This window comes from Pecten maximus, chromosome 14 (assembly GCF_902652985.1).
Source record: "Pecten maximus chromosome 14, xPecMax1.1, whole genome shotgun sequence".
In the NCBI taxonomy this organism is placed as follows: domain Eukaryota; kingdom Metazoa; phylum Mollusca; class Bivalvia; order Pectinida; family Pectinidae; genus Pecten; species Pecten maximus.
In genome coordinates this window covers 13256600-13276692 of record NC_047028.1, presented here as the reverse complement: position 1 = coordinate 13276692, position 20093 = coordinate 13256600, and the positions used below count along the sequence as shown (strand labels likewise).

At 36.8% G+C, this 20093-nt stretch overlaps 1 protein-coding gene across 1 annotated transcript; it reads right to left on the bottom strand.

Moving 5' to 3' along the window:
* Nucleotides 1-13292: 13292 nt before the first annotated feature.
* Nucleotides 13293-19157, bottom strand: LOC117342394. Its single transcript, XM_033904553.1, has 7 exons — nucleotides 19038-19157; nucleotides 17347-17524; nucleotides 16814-16862; nucleotides 15071-15237; nucleotides 14638-14780; nucleotides 13957-14137; nucleotides 13293-13418 (listed from the first exon to the last, which is right to left on the bottom strand). Exons 2-7 carry the CDS (start codon nucleotides 17519-17521, stop codon nucleotides 13342-13344), a joined length of 792 nt encoding a protein of 263 aa, XP_033760444.1. The 5' UTR covers nucleotides 17522-17524; nucleotides 19038-19157; the 3' UTR covers nucleotides 13293-13341.
* Between the last annotated feature and the right edge of the window lie 936 nt (nucleotides 19158-20093).

The following is a 20093-nucleotide window of genomic DNA, read 5'->3' as shown; positions in this document are numbered from 1 at the left end:
AAGGTTGAATACCCTCCCTTCCACCACAGTAATATTTGTTTGTCAACAATAAGCTATGAAGAAGCATTCATTAGCGAAGTGCGTGCATTTTATAGGAGGTCCTTAAAAGGCCAAACACCCTCATTGAGCAGGTATTGTTTAACCTTTTGAGGTCAATTTTGCGCACCTATAGGTGGCAATATGCTGATCCAAACCTCAAGCCTTCAGGCTTTCATTCCAAAGAACTCCTTTCATCAATGATATCAGAGATACTCGGATAAGGATGGCAGTTGGGTAATTCTGCAACTTTTGTCATGCGTAGCACGAGTGAAAAATATCAAAATTTCAACCGCACAAGTAAAATATTTTGGTATTACTGAAGACATGGTTGGATATTATTTTTGTTAAACTGTATAGCAAAATATATCGGGCAGGGTAAAAGTTCTAGCATTGTCGTTTGTAAACAGTGCTTTGATTGGTCAAATCAGAAAAAAAAGTGAAACTGTTCACTAGTGAAAAATATTAATTTTGTAGATTGAATAATATTCGATATTTCACCGGACAAAATGTAATAAATAGAGGATATTTAACAGTGTCTTAAGTAATTCAAAATACTTATTACGAGTGGGGCAAATCTATTATATTTTTCACGAGTCCACAGGACGAGTGAAAAATCTCAAAATATTAGCTACGCGAGTGAAACACATTTGATATTACTGAAGACACTGTTAGATATTCTGTTTATTACATTATTATAGCAAAATATGCCGCATAAACGTTGAATTCTCCCATTGTCGTTTTCAAGCAGTGTTTTAATTGGTCAAATTATAAAAAGGAATATTTTTACTAGTGAAACATCAGAAAAAATGTGATATTTTTTTTTCTAATTTACAGAATGAATATTGTTTCGCAATTGTTGTACAATAAAGTTTACATTTTTATTCGATTCTGAAATATCGTGACATAAAATCTAAATGGTAAACATCTGTTAAAACGTGTTATTAAAGTTGGTATTAAATATAACTTCTGAAAGACTTTATTGATAAGTCAACCATTAGCATTGCCTATACAGATTTACAATCCCTTAAAATTAAAGACAAGCATTGGTTTGACGTAGCTAAGATAATTTTCTTAATCATTTGGTTTAGATGTGTGGGTTTGTAATACACCATTCCCATGATATATATTTAGTTGGCTATATATCATTATTCGTGGAAAAGATCCTGATTTGTCTTCTTTAATAACGAATGTTTAGTAAGTAACCTGGATCATAATCTAATACCGATGTACTTCATATCTCCATCTAATCCGCTACAACTGCATATTAGAAATTCTTTCTTGATTCTTAGAAATGCTAAGACAGGTGGAATTTAATTTTTTAAGTACGCGTATACAATTGCTTTATTTGATCACATTTAAAACGTATAATTAACCTTTATATTTGGAATATGATAAAAGAATTAACAGCCCTCACCACCTCGAACATATTATATTTATTAGTCATTGCGGTTCAAGTGTCTTACACTCAGTTTCTTTCCGCATCCCTTTCAGATTAAGAGAGAGACAGACAGGAAGAAGCAAGTTCTTTTTATCAATTTAGGTATAAGATGTCCGGCGAATAAAATTAGTAGTCTGAGGCAGTGTCAAGGGAGCATTGGGTTGGAGCTTTTTTTTCATTCCTTTTCCGCATTTCCTCTACGAATAAAACCCATTTTCCTTGAAAAATGCTAAATAACTTAAAACTAAATTTCAATTTTACGACTCATCCCCTTCTTCATTAGCCCACACACAATTTGATGATTTGAATAGCAAGAGTAGCACAAAATACGTAGATGACTTTAAGGTGTCTTCCGGCGAAATGTATGTATGGTCTTTTGGAATTTGCACTAATAGTATAAAAGAGTAGAACCCTTTGAAACAGGTTTGGTACGAATATGCTTCATTAAAGGTCTACAATTTAACATTATTTTCGTAATGTAGATGACAGATTCAGTACACTTTGGTTTGTCGTATTTTATCTTGTTTGAAAATCTCCCTACATACTTATCAACATAATTTCTGTAAGACGCGGAAGAGATATGCATTTATGTTCTCTAAAACACAATAAAGACAATTCTTCATCTCGTTAAACTGACATATTCCATGTCTTTTGGCAAATGTGTTTTGTTATTTGCCATAGGATTTTTCTTCATCCGCGCCGTTAATATTATGTAACGGTTATGCATATACGAGACAGCGCTATATCATATATAGCAGAATCGGATCGCTAGAGAGTTGTCCTTTCCGTGTATTCTCTATGTTCGCCGTGATGTCTCTATTAATGAGTAAAATATCAAAATTATAAAGAAAGATCACTTTAAACTGACCCTCGAGGGGCCCCTCATCAATTTTACAGCATCTGTTGCGAAGAATGAAACCCCTAAAGAAATAAATAACTCGAGATATGGTGTACTGTGAAATCTAATTAGATTATACTAGAGCATACGCTGTACATTCATCCCGGAACATATATGTCCTGTGCGATTGTGCTTTTCTTTTAATCAGTTCGTTCGTATTATCACTATCAAGCTAAAGTTCGTTTGATATTCACACACCACAAAATATGCTTTTAACGTTTCACGAAGAACTTTACCCAGCCTGTTATTGCTTGCATAGAACATACGTGTCTTTTGATGCCAATACCCGATACCCACGATCACGTTCCTGTTTAATTTAAGACCATTTAATCAGAACATGACTGGGTTCTTTTGTGATGTATTTTCGGGTGATCGACACCGAGAGTGGTGATCAGTTCAAGATACGAAAAAAAATCCCGCAATGATGAAATCCGGATACAATGGACAGGATTGCAACTATAATTATTAAACGCATATATCTGTTACATACATAACGTATATCAAGTGTATAAAATATGACTAGGCCGTTTTCCAGAAATTAACAAGCAATAGGAGAAGTGTATTTCTTATTCGATACCATTTAGGAAAGCAATTCTATTAATTATTTCATATTAGATGATCAATTTCTTTGTCGATCAGGGGTAAAGGCAATAATGTACAAAAAAATGTACTTAGTGTTTTTTGATAGTTGTAAAACACGACTGATTTGATAACGTTACTGTAAATTACGAGGTGTTCTGTTATATGTATGTAATTTACCTGTTTCTAATTATAATTCTCAAATGGTTATAAAAATGAAATAAAAAAAGAAATAAAAATAAGAAAATTACCCGGAATAAACATTGATATATTTCACTCGAGCAAAACAGTGTTGAGAAGAACACGTCAACAATCAATTATTATCATGCACGTATCAGCTGTCTTTCTTTATCCGAGATTTATCGAATATTTCTTACATTGATGGTGTGACAGAGAAATGTCCAACCTAAGTGGGATAGTTATGTTTGTGTTACCACATATCAATGATTATTTTTGGTCACATTATACACGTAAGTTACGGGAGTTCAAATTACGATTAGCTACATGAAAGCACAGGCAATCAACCAGTGTGTTTTTCTAATTTGTTTTGTAACACAGTATAAATGTATTTAAATAATTGTCTGAAAGCAAGATATATATATATACATGCATATATAAAGACTTAATTTATTTCATTAGCGTGGCAGACTTCGAACAAGTCCCTGGAATGCTTGTTAACGATGACGTATGTATATCACTATATTAACGTTTGATGAAAGTCAAAATTTGTATTAAAGAAGGCAAGATACAAATAAACATAAATTAAGATAGACTGTTTACACAGATATCGTTTATGTAATAGTTGTTCTGGTACATACCACCGTCTTTTAAAAATTGTAGATGCTACTCATGCTTACCACTCAGCATTTTTGGGAGTGGGACGTCTGGTTTGCCCGTTGTCAGTATAATGTGATCGGGTGGGTTGTCCTGATGGGTATCTACGACAGTATGCTTCAGTGAGGTAGCACTAAAAATCGATTCTAGACTAGCACAAGTGTTCCAAACAGCAGCGTTCCAAACCTCACATACGCACTCACCACACGCATGCATGTTGCACGCACGGGAGGCCGTCCTTAAATGACCTTACTTGTTGATAAGACGTCAACAGTGATAAATTATGCCAAACCAAACACATCCTTAGTTTAGTTTTCGTCTGCCGTAGGCGAGGCTCCATTTACTTGTTTCATTTTTGTTTGTACATATCACAGTTACTCGTGTTCCTCTTCCACTCCCCAATTTCGAAATGTAGCGTGTTGTTCAATAATAGACTATTATCAATAATGACATCAAAGTACCATTACCAAGCTGTCTGATCTCGCAAAGGGTACTTATGTAAGTGTCTTTAATGCTATCAGCAGCTATGGACCGATTACCTACACACTGCTTTTTAAGATCTGTTTTGATAGAAGAGACTCTCTCATTCTTGAAAATTTCAATTCGGTAATTAGACTCGACCCATACCAGTGCCGTTTATTACATGCCTCTAAAATGATCCCTACGAACCGGTGCTGCCATATTTTTGTCGCACATCGATTAAAAACTTCGACATGTGAGAGGTTGTGAGGTTGTATACCAGATATATATCAAGGGATTCATTATCAGATCTGAGACATGTTCTAAATAAGATTACTATTTTGCGAATGTTTGTCGAATTGTTCAAAGGCAATCTTAACATCTGACATTGCTATATTTACCGAGGGGTGATGCAAGAGAGGTAACTCTTTCAGGTAATGTATACTCAACTGAAGGATTGATATCGAGCGACTGATTGGATTAGTATTTAAAGAAAGAATATTAGCCCCCTTTTCCTACTATATCAACAAGTTATAACACTTGAGGATAGGACGATGAATCGACTGTGGAATTGAAGTAGGCTGTTTATCTTAGAGTTGTTTTAAAACGGAGTTTGATTTGTTGACAGTTAAAAGTTGTATTGCTTACAGAAATGTCGACTTATCAGATTGTCGTTGCAATTTCCACAGTTAATGTATCGTCGGCTATCACGACCGTTTTTGATCCATTTTATCATCTTTAAATCATTCTCGCATGACAAAAGAATAACATGCATTGATATTTAACGATTTTAAACAAAGGTACGCTACTGAAATCTGTATACATAAGATATTTCTCTCACAGTGAACTTAAATTAAAGTGAGTCGAAACTCTCCCCCACTTCCGACATCTCAAGTGTTACACCTTGTTGATATAGTAGGAGTATGGACTAATACTTTTGCTTTAAATGCATGTACTAGACCTAGTTGTAGGGAAAGTAAATACATTAGCAGCTAATGTTATAATGTACTAAATTTAACCGGGCCTGTGAAATTGACCTTATTTATCGTAACAGTTCCTAACAGGTCGAAATGTTCTCATGATTATGCCAGTCCTACATTCTGATCCGATGCTAACATTATCAGTTACTTCAAAAATTGCCTCAGGCTGTAGAAACTGCATGTGAATCTGTTTATAAGTATACATAAGCAGACGACGTATGTAAAATAAGTTCCGGATTATTTCTTGTCAAGAATGCCAACACGTGCCATCTTTCACACGTTAGGTGATAAAGAGAGATCTTAAACAGGTGAAACAGGAGACACGTCTGTGAATGAGGGAAGAATGAACTATCGTTTGCCTAGCGAAATAGAGACCATCCTGTGAACTACATGGATAGGAGGGTGTCACAGCTAAAATTAGGCGTGCTTTATGTTGACATTTAACTGCAAGTATAGTGACCAACAAATGAACTGATTTGAAGTAGGTATTCACTATCTTCTAATGTAGAACCCATAATGGTTTCCGCTTGTATGATGTAACCAATGCAATCTTCTGACGTAGAAACCTCAATATCTTCGGCTAGTATGTTGTAACCAATGCAATCTTCTGACGTAGAAACCTCAATATCTTCCGCTAGTATGATGGATTAATGCAGTCTTCTGACGTAGAAACCTCAATATCTTCGGCTAGTATGATGTAACCAATGCAACCTTCTGACGTAGAAACCTCAATATCTTCCGCTAGTATGATGGATTGATGCAGTCTTCTGACGTAGAAACCTCAATATCTTCGGCTAGTATGATGGATTAATGTAGTCTTTTGACGTAGAAACTTCAATATCTTCGGCTAGTATGATGTAACCAATGCAATCTTCTGACGTAGAAACCTCAATATCTTCCGCTAGTATGATGAATTAATGTAGTCTTTTGACGTAGAAACCTCAATATCTTCGGCTAGTATGATGGATTAATGCAATCTTCTGACGTAGAAACCTCAATATCTTCGGCTAGCATGATGGATTAATGTAGTCTTTTGACGTAGAAACCTCAATATCTTCGGCTAGTATGATGGATTAATGCAGTCTTTTGACGTAGAAACCTCAATATCTTCCGCTAGTATGATGGATTAATGTAGTCTTTTGACGTAGAAACCTCAATATCTTCGGCTAGTATGATGGATTAATGTAGTCTTTTGACGTAGAAACCTCAATATCTTCGGCTAGTATGATGGATTAATGCAGTCTTTTGACGTAGAAACCTCAATATCTTCCGCTAGTATGATGGATTAATGCAATCTTTTGACGTAGAAACCTCAATATCTTCCGCTAGTATGATGGATTAATGCAATCTTTTGACGTAGAAACCTCAATATCTTCCGCTAGTATGATGGATTAATGCAGTCTTTTGACGTAGAAACCTCAATATCTTCGGCTAGTATGATGGATTAATGCAATCTTCTGATGTAGAAACCTCAATATCTTCGGCTAGTATGATGGATTAATGCATTCTTTTGACGTAGAAACCTCAATATCTTCCGTTAGTATGATGGATTAATGTAGTCTTTTGACGTAGAAACCTCAATATCTTCCGCTAGTATGATGGATTAATGCAGTCTTTTGACGTAGAAACCTCAATATCTTCGGCTAGTATGATGGATTAATGCAATCTTCTGACGTAGAAACCTCAATATCTTCGGCTAGTATGATGGATTAATGTAGTCTTTTGACGTAGAAACCTCAATATCTTCGGCTAGTATGATGGATTAATGCAATCTTTTGACGTAGAAACCTCAATATCTTCCGCTAGTATGATGGATTAATGCAATCTTCTGACGTAGAAACCTCAATATCTTCGGCTAGTATGATGGATTAATGCAGTCTTTTGACGTAGAAACCTCAATATCTTCGGCTAGTATGATGGATTAATGCAATCTTCTGATGTAGAAACCTCAATATCTTCGGCTAGTATGATGGATTAATGCATTCTTTTGATGTAGAAACCTCAATATCTTCCGTTAGTATGATGGATTAATGTAGTCTTTTGACGTAGAAACCTCAATATCTTCCGCTAGTATGATGGATTAATGCAGTCTTTTGACGTAGAAACCTCAATATATTCGGCTAGTATGATGGATTAATGCAATCTTCTGACGTAGAAACCTCAATATCTTCGGCTAGTATGATGGATTAATGTAGTCTTTTGACGTAGAAACCTCAATATCTTCGGCTAGTATGATGGATTAATGCAGTCTTTTGACGTAGAAACCTCAATATCTTCCGCTAGTATGATGGATTAATGCAGTCTTTTGACGTAGAAACCTCAATATCTTCGGCTAGTATGATGGATTAATGTAGTCTTTTGACGTAGAAACCTCAATATCTTCGGCTAGTATGATGGATTAATGCAGTCTTTTGACGTAGAAACCTCAATATCTTCCGCTAGTATGATGCATTAATGCAATCTTTTGACATAGAAACCTCAATATCTTCGGCTAGTATGATGGATTAATGCAATCTTTTGACGTAGAAACCTCAATATCTTCGGCTAGTATGATGAATTAATGTAGTCTTTTGACGTAGAAACCTCAATATCTTCCGCTAGTATGATGGATTAATGCAATCTTTTGACGTAGAAACCTCAAAATCTTCGGCTAGTATGATCGATTAATGCAGTCTTTTGACGTAGAAACCTCAATATCTTCGGCTAGTATGATGGATTAATGCAATCTTCTGATGTAGAAACCTCAATATCTTCGGCTAGTATGATGGATTAATGCAGTCTTTTGACGTAGAAACCTCAATATCTTCCGCTAGTATGATGGATTAATGTAGTATTTTGACGTAGAAACCTCAATATCTTCCGCTAGTATGATGGATTAATGCAGTCTTTTGACGTAGAAACCTCAATATCTTCCGCTAGTATGATGGATTAATGCAGTCTTTTGACGTAGAAACCTCAATTTCTCCCACCTTTCACTGATTTGTCTCCCGTTTTGAGTGTACAAGATTTCTCTGTCTTTTTTAGTGCGTGCAATCTGTCATACCCTAGGGTGTGACAGATTGCACGCGCTCGCTTTCTTCACCGGAAGTACTACCGGAACTACTTTTTTTGTTTACATAACGTCGTCTGCTACGTCAACAAACAAATTGTGTACACAATAATACAAAAATCCCCAGTCTCTAAACAACTACAGACAACTGAACAGTTTCCAAAAACAAAAAATGTCTGCCATTCTTTCAAATACAAATGAATCCCCCAACTGTAGGCCTACAACTGAAACTGAGAGCACAAGTGCACCTACCTGCACCGATCGCGACAAAATTGTTCAACTGTCACAAGTAAAAAGATCGCACAACAGCATTTCCTTGTGCCCAACTCCGTGCGATGTCACAAGATCGGTGTTTTATGGATCCACAATCAGTGGGGGGAACATTTAACATCCATTTCCACAGCCATAATGAAAACACAAAGTCGATTTCAAAGCGACCTCGTGTGATTTACTCCGAGTCGGACAGTGATGAGTGAGTGACGTCACCCCACGTGAAATGGATGAATGGAAATGTGTGCATATTTCCCGCGTTTTTTTTTACATGTGTACTTGTTTACAAACAGACGGAGATCGCCGATGGGAAAACACATAAAGAAAAGAGGTGGGAGAAAAATAATCATTCCCTACCTTGAGGGTGTAACATAGAAATCTCAACCTTTGGGGGAGATTCTTGAATGTCCAAACCCTCGGCAAGCCTCAGGTTGGACATTCAAGAATCTCCCCCTCAGGTTGAGATTTCTCTGTCACACCCTTAAGGTAGATAAAGATTCTATTAATCTTCCGCTAGTATGATGGATTAATGTAGTCTTTTGACGTAGAAACCTCAATATCTTCCGCTAGTATGATGGATTAACGTAGTCTTTTGACGTAGAAACCTCAATATCTTCCGCTAGTATGATGGATTAATGCAGTCTTCTGACGTAGAAACCTCAATATCTTCCGCTAGTATGATGGATTAATGCAAACTTCTGATGTAGAAACCTCAATATCTTCCGCTAGTATGATGGATTAATGCAAACTTCTGATGTAGAAACCTCAATATCTTCGGCTAGTATGATGGATTATTGCAATCTTCTGATGTAGAAACCTCAATATCTTCGGCTAGTATGATGGATTAATGCAATCTTCTGATGTAGAAACCTCAATATCTTCGGCTAGTATGATGGATTAATGCAGTCTTCTGACGTAGAAACCTCAATATCTTCGGTTAGTATGATGAATTAATGCAATCTTTTGACGTAGAAACCTCAATATCTTCCGCTAGTATGATGGATTAATGCAATCTTCTGATGTAGAAACCTCAATATCTTCCGCTAGTATGATGGATTAATGTAGTCTTTTGACGTAGAAACCTCAATATCTTCCGCTAGTATGATGAATTAATGCAGTCTTTTGACGTAGAAACCTCAATATCTTCGGCTAGTATGATGGATTAATGCAGTCTTTTGACGTAGAAACCTCAATATCTTCGGCTAGTATGATGGATTAATGTAGTCTTTTGACATAGAAACCTCAATATCTTCGGCTAGTATGATGGATTAATGCAGTCTTTTGACGTAGAGACCTCAATATCTTCGGCTAGTATGATGGATTAATGCAATCTTTTGACGTAGAAACCTCAATATCTTCGGCTAGTATGATGGATTAATGTAGTCTTTTGACGTAGAAACCTCAATATCTTCCGCTAGTATGATGAATTAATGCAATCTTCTGATGTAGAAACCTCAATATCTTCCGCTAGTATGATGAATTAATGCAGTCTTTTGACGTAGAAACCTCAAAATCTTCGGCTAGTATGATCGATTAATGCAGTCTTTTGACGTAGAAACCTCAATATCTTCGGCTAGTATGATGGATTAATGCAATCTTCTGATGTAGAAACCTCAATATCTTCCGCTAGTATGATGGATTAATGCAGTCTTTTGACGTAGAAACCTCAATATCTTCCGCTAGTATGATGGATTAATGTAGTATTTTGACGTAGAAACCTCAATATCTTCCGCTAGTATGATGGATTAATGCAGTCTTTTGACGTAGAAACCTCAATATCTTCCGCTAGTATGATGGATTAATGCAGTCTTTTGACGTAGAAACCTCAATTTCTCCCACCTTTCACTGATTTGTCTCCCGTTTTGAGTGTACAAGATTTCTCTGTCTTTTTTAGTGCGTGCAATCTGTCATACCCTAGGGTGTGACAGATTGCACGCGCTCGCTTTCTTCACCGGAAGTACTACCGGAACTACTTTTTTTGTTTACATAACGTCGTCTGCTACGTCAACAAACAAATTGTGTACACAATAATACAAAAATCCCCAGTCTCTAAACAACTACAGACAACTGAACAGTTTCCAAAAACAAAAAATATCTGCCATTCTTTCAAATACAAATGAATCCCCCAACTGTAGGCCTACAACTGAAACTGAGAGCACAAGTGCACCTACCTGCACCGATCGCGACAAAATTGTTCAACTGTCACAAGTAAAAAGATCGCACAACAGCATTTCCTTGTGCCCAACTCCGTGCGATGTCACAAGATCGGTGTTTTATGGATCCACAATCAGTGGGGGGAACATTTAACATCCATTTCCACAGCCATAATGAAAACACAAAGTCGATTTCAAAGCGACCTCGTGTGATTTACTCCGAGTCGGACAGTGATGAGTGAGTGACGTCACCCCACGTGAAATGGATGAATGGAAATGTGTGCATATTTCCCGCGTTTTTTTTTTACATGTGTACTTGTTTACAAACAGACGGAGATCGCCGATGGGAAAACACATAAAGAAAAGAGGTGGGAGAAAAATAATCATTCCCTACCTTGAGGGTGTAACATAGAAATCTCAACCTTTGGGGGAGATTCTTGAATGTCCAAACCCTCGGCAAGCCTCAGGTTGGACATTCAAGAATCTCCCCCTCAGGTTGAGATTTCTCTGTCACACCCTTAAGGTAGATACAGATTCTATTAATCTTCCGCTAGTATGATGGATTAATGTAGTCTTTTGACGTAGAAACCTCAATATCTTCCGCTAGTATGATGGATTAACGTAGTCTTTTGACGTAGAAACCTCAATATCTTCCGCTAGTATGATGGATTAATGCAGTCTTCTGACGTAGAAACCTCAATATCTTCCGCTAGTATGATGGATTAATGCAAACTTCTGATGTAGAAACCTCAATATCTTCGGCTAGTATGATGGATTATTGCAATCTTCTGATGTAGAAACCTCAATATCTTCGGCTAGTATGATGGATTAATGCAATCTTCTGATGTAGAAACCTCAATATCTTCGGCTAGTATGATGGATTAATGCAGTCTTCTGACGTAGAAACCTCAATATCTTCGGTTAGTATGATGAATTAATGCAATCTTTTGACGTAGAAACCTCAATATCTTCCGCTAGTATGATGGATTAATGCAATCTTCTGATGTAGAAACCTCAATATCTTCCGCTAGTATGATGGATTAATGTAGTCTTTTGACGTAGAAACCTCAATATCTTCCGCTAGTATGATGAATTAATGCAGTCTTTTGACGTAGAAACCTCAATATCTTCGGCTAGTATGATGGATTAATGCAGTCTTTTGACGTAGAAACCTCAATATCTTCGGCTAGTATGATGGATTAATGCAGTCTTTTGACATAGAAACCTCAATATCTTCGGCTAGTATGATGGATTAATGCAGTCTTTTGACGTAGAGACCTCAATATCTTCGGCTAGTATGATGGATTAATGCAATCTTTTGACGTAGAAACCTCAATATCTTCGGCTAGTATGATGGATTAATGTAGTCTTTTGACGTAGAAACCTCAATATCTTCCGCTAGTATGATGGATTAACGTAGTCTTTTGACGTAGAAACCTCAATATCTTCCGCTAGTATGATGGATTAATGCAGTCTTCTGACGTAGAAACCTCAATATCTTCCGCTAGTATGATGGATTAATGCAAACTTCTGATGTAGAAACCTCAATATCTTCGGCTAGTATGATGGATTATTGCAATCTTCTGATGTAGAAACCTCAATATCTTCGGCTAGTATGATGGATTAATGCAATCTTCTGATGTAGAAACCTCAATATCTTCGGCTAGTTTGATGGATTAATGCAGTCTTCTGATGTAGAAACCTCAATATCTTCGGCTAGTATGATGGATTAATGCAGTCTTTTGACGTAGAAACCTCAATATCTTCGGCTAGTATGATGGATTAATGCAATCTTCTGACGTAGAAACCCCAATATCTTCGGCTAGTATGATGGATTAATGCAGTCTTTTGACGTAGAAACCTCAATATCTTCGGCTAGTATGATGGATTAATGCAATCTTCTGACGTAGAAACCCCAATATCTTCGGCTAGTATGATGGATTAATGCAGTCTTTTGACGTAGAAACCTCAATATCTTCCGCTAGTATGATGGATTAATGCAATCTTCTGACGTAGAAACCTCAATATCTTCGGCTAGTATGATGCCATCAACGATAATGACAACTGTGGGCAGCTCCAGAAGAACATCATCATGTACAATTCAACCAAACTTTGAACATGTGTTGATAAGAAAGTTTCTTTATGTTGGTTTACGTCTAGTCATGTTGTCTTATATTTTTGATCAAAGTGTAATGTTTGTACTTTGTGGTTTTTTCCCCCATGTCCTTCCTAACATGAGCCAAGTTGTTGTTGAGTTAGAAACGGTGTCGAAAATCTCATCCTTATCCATAAATTCTGAGCATTTATCCCTGAACGTCAAACAAAGAGCAGGGTACATATTGTTTTACAGTCTGTCTCGGTCATGGTACAGAGCACCAAACCTTCCTCATTGGCCAAACGCTCTACTGGAGGTAAACTATATGACAGTTTCAATAGAGATATTACGAAGGGAAACATTGAAGAAATTTCTGGAGACTGACAAAATGATAAGGATCGCATTTTGATATATTTGCGGTGTGATTTTCGGAATTGTTTAAAGATGGTTTGAGAAAAATCTGCATTGCTTATAAATGTGACAAACAAACAAAACAAGTGAGACATTGGTATGTTTATTACATATGTACATTGAATGGTTGACAAGTCTAGGAGCCAAGGTTGGGATGAAGGAGGGTATCAAGTGCCTGGGCTGCCTGGCCTTGTACTCCAGCATGGGCCTGGCCTATAAACGAATACACAACGTAATAAACAACCTGGCAAGTCAGATTATATCAGTTCTTCCATAACAACACGACAATTGCATATCGTGTCCGATGACAATGGCACGACGGTACATAGTACATTTATCAAGATATTGAAATAATGTATCATATTTGCGTTCTTGCATGACATTCCATTCGGCTATCTAATAAAAAGATCATACAACAAGCTCATTTGGAGATCAGGCTAGAGCATAAGCAGGACTAGGGTGAATGAACAGACCAGACAAAACCCAAAGAACAAACATCTTTTGTACAGACTGATAAATTCGCAAATTAAAATCAACATACGTTTGCCATTATGACCTTTATAGTTTCAAGGGGCCGTTTAGAATTCATTATTAAATACCATTTTACTGTACTCTCAGCGTTATTTTAAATGTTGATTCCATCACATACTAGTGCTTAAGGCCGATGGTGAGGTACGTACTGGTCATAGTACTTACTGAACGTCACCTTACATCTATCGACCACATACTAGAAATTAGACATGATACTTACTGATCAGGGTACCGGCTGAGTGTTGCAAGTTGGCCAATGTCTCTTGACCACTGGCAAGAAGAGCTGCACCGGTTTCCTTGATGTGACCGAGTGATTCGGTCAGATGTGATAGATGACCAGACAAAGCCCCCAGAATGCCTGTCGACCCACCGGCGAGTGTTGTTTGGACGCCGTTAAACGTCTGACAATAAAAGTAATACGATAATAAAATGACTTAACCAACCAACAAATCAACCTATAGTTACTGAGCCGTCTTTTATTTCATTTTCAACATTTACTTTATGCATGTATATAAAACATTTACCAAAATTGTTATTAAAATTCTAACCTCGCCTATTCATTAAACACCTGAACCTTTTGCACTTCGAAACAGGAATATAAAGCTCCGAATCAATGCAGTAACTATTGTACCATAACGATAACAATACTATTTGAATTAGGTTTCTTTCTGCCAAAATGTGATATCATTATCCAGTTGATTGGATGTGTCACTTATCTGACCTGAAAGGGTTGACCTATAATAAGTTTATCGATCGTTGCCCACCAGATTTCTCCAGTTTCATCAATGGGGTTTTACTTGAAATATGTTAGAAAGTATCCTGAGATAGTGCCGACTAACTGTAATGATTCTGGTCGGTTTTGAAAAATAAGATAGCCAAAAAAATATATTTTGAAGTTTACCTCCTTCAGCTTGTCAACGGTGGAGCTGAAAAGTCCGGAGAGTCCAGAGAGGATACCGTTGTCTGCAGCCTGCCTCTTATGGTGGCTGGCCAAAGCCTGTTGTACACTTGTCACAATGTTGTCCAGCGCAGTGTTGTGGACCACTGTAATCATGTAACAATGGCGTATTGTTTAATGGTAATACATATGACTAGTTTTAACATAACGTATGTTTGGTCCGTTACTGTCAGATTTAGCACGTGGATTGGTGTGACCGTACACGTGATTGTTATAATATTATACGTTGATATATTATAGGCATTACCATATCCTGGAAAAAATGGACACTGCCTACCATTTGGATGTGTTCCAGCTAATTGCTCACTGAATACAGTTAATTGTATCGTGTATATATAGGATTAGATAATGATTTCCCCGATAATGTAGTCCTTACGTTTTGAGTGTTGCATGTCAGCGAAGAACTGGTTTACATCACCCTTCAGGTAATCAAGGCTGGCGATCTGCTCGTGGAAGTGTTGAAGGTCTGTGGCGTACAGTCCGAGTACATGTTCTACAGCCTGGGCACCGTGACTCAGCACTTCCTGGACGGTTGGCTCATGTCTAAATAAGATAAAAAAAAAAAAAAAAAAACTTTAATATTTCACAATTTAGCATTCATCCAGGTTCCCCTTTGGCCTATAGTGACCCCGTGCCATGTCAATTTGTTTTCAAAATTTATCACGAAAGATCTTATGATTCAGAGTCAAATTTTTGTATTACTCGGGAAGAATCATATCGTTCTGTATGTAAATAATTGTATATACTGTACATGTTTTACTCTGCAGTATCCATAGTGATATGTGTGTTTTTACAAAATCAGTGTTGATATGTTTCTATACAATATACCGTTACGTGGAGTTCGTGCACTTGTTCCATTTTATTTCGAATATTGATTGGCTCGATGCCTACACTCGGACGGAATGAACTTTGCGATCAATAAATGACGACAAGAACAATATCGACTTTTTTTGTTTAATTCATTCAACAAAATATATATTCTATTTAGTACTGTATTTTTTGTTTATGTGTCTGCTACGCGGATACAGTGACCTGACATTTGTAGCAAATAACGGGTCCTAGCCATACAAAAACAGTAACTAATAAGGTGTTCTTACTTAACAGATAAATATTTCAGGTATGATGATGATAAAAAACTGACATTGGAATTATTAATCGCAAATTGTCCTGTGTGGTTTTGAGAGTTTTGAGACTGATGTAAGTTAACTCTGTTGTGTGACGCCAGACGCCTGAGGGCAAAGTCATGTGTTTTGTTGTTGGGTCTGACGAACCAGCTGATTGTGAAGGGGGTGATGATTTGTTCCGGACGTTGCATCGGTTTCTGATTTACGGCAGCTTTACCTTTGATAATGTGAGAATATTGCCTTTTTCTTAATCATAAATGTTTCGGAGCGATTGATTTCGCTATGAGACAAGCTTGAAGCCATATTGTTTTGGTTAGGAACGGGGCATGGCTTAAGCGCGATGGGCGGGGCTTAACACGATTGATGCTATGGTTCTATCGGATATCAGAACATGGTCCGTATTTAATCAAAGCAGGCGTTGCAAACGAGTTCGTTTTAGAATCACATTTCCATGCAACATTTTGCACGACTAAGTTCATTTTTGTGTTTAATATTTTCAATGCTTTTGAGAATCTTTTTCATTTTTTCATTTATTAGCGGTGCATAAATAACTGAACAAAAACGACACACCTATATCCCTCGCCATGCTGTGATTTGTTTACGGTTGTTTGTGATATCATATGATATCTAAATGAAGAGAAGAAGGCATGGCGGTATATTCAAGTGCGAATGCACGGCGGCAGAGTTTTGAGGATAGTATGTACAGATGTGATATTTATTCCATCATAGTTAGTCACAAATATGAGTGTAAGCTTCCTTTATTTAAAAATCTGATAAATTACCGTGCAACTCGTATTTGCCGTTTGAACGAAGGAATTCCCCTTTAAATGAATTAGTAAAATCAATCGAATACATGTGTTGAAGCATGTTTGCGAGGGTCAAGACAATGATCGGTTTGGTGGTCACTACAAAATATATCGTCATTCGCTAGGAGAAATGACTGTAATTTTATTCGTAATAGAACAGATTGAACGAAACAAAACTATATTACTTACGGATGTTCACGTTTTCCCAAAACAGCGGCGATAGCTGCATGTTCAGCGACTGGGAAAAGGAAGCAGGCAATGATAAACATACTAACAGTTAAGTTAAATGTTACATTTTATAAACTCAGTTTGTTTTTGCTAACAACCCCGCAGTAGCTAAGGATATTCATCAGTATTCCTACACCCCGTAAATCAATGTTGATCGACGGACGTTCCAACTATTGCATAAACTGCAGATCTGGAAATTCTTTTAGACTGTTCAATTTTAGTTAGAACTTGTCGGTGTTTTGTGTCATTTTCTAGATTACGACAAATCTGCGTCATTTGTCAATATTTTGGTATGTGCGACTTTTAAAGTGTGATCATAATGAAATTACACATCTTGTTAAGTTGTTATTACATCCAAGCAGGTATTAATAGACTTAAAATGAAGAATATCCTAGGTTCACTGTACCAATGGTAACACTGTCCTAATCATGGAGTTACATGTAATTGACTCAAATTGATCAAATATTATATATAAATGGGACGTGTTCCTTTACCTGGAAGAACTACGTGAGTCAATATGTCACCCACATTGCCACTTGTGAGTGTGCTGAGTGTGGAGGAAGCTGTCGACGTCAAGGTGTCCTTAACACTGGTCAAGGCTCCTTGTAATGAGTCCAAGAAGCCGGCGCTGGCTCCAGCCAACAGGAAAGCAAGGAGGAAAATCTTCATGGTCTGCAACATATATATAACTGGTGAACACATGTTAATACGAGTAAAACGCAGACGAAACCAACACCGGGAAACAACACACTCAGATTATTAAGGAAACTACTGAGTTTTTTTGACGCATTACAGGGTATAGTCACATGAAGAATGTTGAGGCGTGACGTTTATTTAGTTCCATTAAACTGAAATGCCATATGTTACATGGTCACAAGCCATATTACATTTTTGCATGATTTGGACCTCGACCGATCACACGACACATGGAATGTATCATGACTTATGTAAATTATATGTATTTCTGTTTAAAATCTTACAGAAAATGGACAAAATTTGGGGTATCAGAATATTCTATATTTAGGGTCAGGGTAACACTGATTAATATGCATTTAAGATGGTAACAGCAATTTGAAGTAATTGCGAGGTGCTATGAAAGTCAGCCAAGAAATGTGTCTGTGTTTATGATAATCAGTCACAAGCAAAAATGTGATAAATTCTTGCCTATTACACCAACAAGCAGGGTGCATAGAATCTGTCCATTCTTGTAAAAAATTGGAAGATGTAACAAGAAGGATTGTAAAACAGTCGAATAGCACTATAAGATATGTCATTAAATAATAGATAAAACATAAAAAAAATACCTCTTTAGATGGCATGAATACATGTCATTATGATAAAACTTAAATAGTTTCAATGAGTTGAAGAGTAGAGCCCCGTGCGAGATTAAAATGCCTACAAAGATAGCAATATCGTAAAAAAGACCGAGTATGTTGTAATTACAAACTTGGTTAGCTGCCAGTTCGCTTCGAAAAATACAATTTGTATTCAAAAGCACAGCTTAGCCAAGAGGAATGACACTAAGTCAGGTAATCCCGTTTATTTATTACTACTGAATCCATTGTGAGTCTATACTAAGTCAGATAGGTCACGAGAGAAAAAAACATATGCAGATTTGATGGACCTTAAACACCATAAAATGATACTCGTATTAAAGAATCTGCTTCAATCTGTCTGGTAATCATATAGCAGTACAATGTAGGTAGAGTTATCTTTCTTTCGACAATAGCCGGATAGAAATGGTTTCATTAACTCAAAAAGGTCACTTGTGGACAATGTCGACGATTAATTGGACTAGTTATATTGTAGTACATGTATGTCCATGAGAAATTGCTATTGCAACATCTTAAATGTAATTGCCGAATTATTGTTAATGTTGTAATACATGCTATCTCTAATCACATTCTTATTTGTAAAATAATCAGGTGTATATGCGATCATATTTGTTATTTATTGGCACAATAATTTGACTTGGATCAAATATGAAATATGCATTGAAAACAGAATCACAACAAGAAAATCGAATTATGAGCAAAATCAATAATTTGACCACAAATCAGATGATGGAAATTTTACCTTTTTTATATTAAATTCTTAGCTTTGATAGTAAATTTTACCTGACAATCAGATAATAAAAGGATTTTTATTATTTGAAAGAAAGTTTGCAAAGTGCGCACAAACTTACGTAAGTGTGGACGTCCGGCAGGGTCTAATCTAAGGGATTGAGTCTTTCGATATATATACCGTGCACAGTGCCTGGGAGCCAACACCTGTTTGTCACCTAGGTCAACGTCCAGACACGACAATCAAAACTCGCGTGCTCCAATACAGTCTAAACCTCAGAACACTGTACAGCTTACATATATGTTTCTTATTCTTGGTATATCTCGACATGGTTATATTTTGGCTGTCTCATCATCTTATTTTTAACAAGAGATCTATATATACCAATAGTTTAATAATCAGTCCAGGTAATCATGATATCATCCTGATAACAGATATGTCCTCTATTAGTGTGACCTTCATAGTTTGCAGGTTTTATGGGGTCACGAGAATGGCTGACGCATTGCATACTTGGAAATCGTTATCTATGTTCCAGGCCACTTTTTTTTTAGTTTTCTGTTCGGTTTGAATTTAAATAGTGTTCGTTTTGTGTTACCTTGAAGTTCTGAGTTGTGTGTGATTTTTAACACTTTGGTTATACGTAGTCAGTCTGAGTGATAACTGAATAGGTGTCATCCAGTTAGTTGTGAAGTCGACATTAATTAATATTTCGGGGGGAGTGATGGTATTGTCAAAGCAACGACAAACGTCATATGAAACAACCTTAATCCGTGCAACGATGGATACAGAATCTGTAATGTACATAGTTTGATACAATTATTTGTATGGCGTCCCTGTAATATCGGTCGGTGGTAGTGTTTCGCTTGTCTTATGGTAGCCCCCCCCCCCCCCCCCCCCCCCCCCGCCCCCCAACCCCCCAACCCCAAAAAAAAACAAAATAACAAAAAACAAAAAAACAACAGGTTAAGCGCTTGTTGTGTTATCCTTCCTTTCTTCCTTTTAATCTGCACTTTGTTTTTTTATTCGAAATGGCCCGTTCAGACACCCATCGTCGTCGAATGACCCTAACCATGGCTTTTCCACGAATATAAAACTTCTTGCAAACAATGTTACAAATATATGGATGTTTAGACTACTGACACGTCCAGAGTGCTGTTACTCCGACATGATACAAAAC

Bases quoted from the DNA above. Each gene is read 5' to 3' on its own strand.
- LOC117342394 (XM_033904553.1), bottom strand. From the start codon at position 17,521: ATGAAGATTTTCCTCCTTGCTTTCCTGTTGGCTGGAGCCAGCGCCGGC. The intron at 15,238-16,813 runs GTAAGTAATATA...TATCTTATTTAG, and splicing joins TTGGGAAAACGTGAACATCC to ACATGAGCCAACCGTCCAGG. The intron at 13,419-13,956 runs GTAAGTATCATG...ATTCGTTTATAG, and splicing joins CTCAGCCGGTACCCTGATCA to GCCAGGCCCATGCTGGAGTA.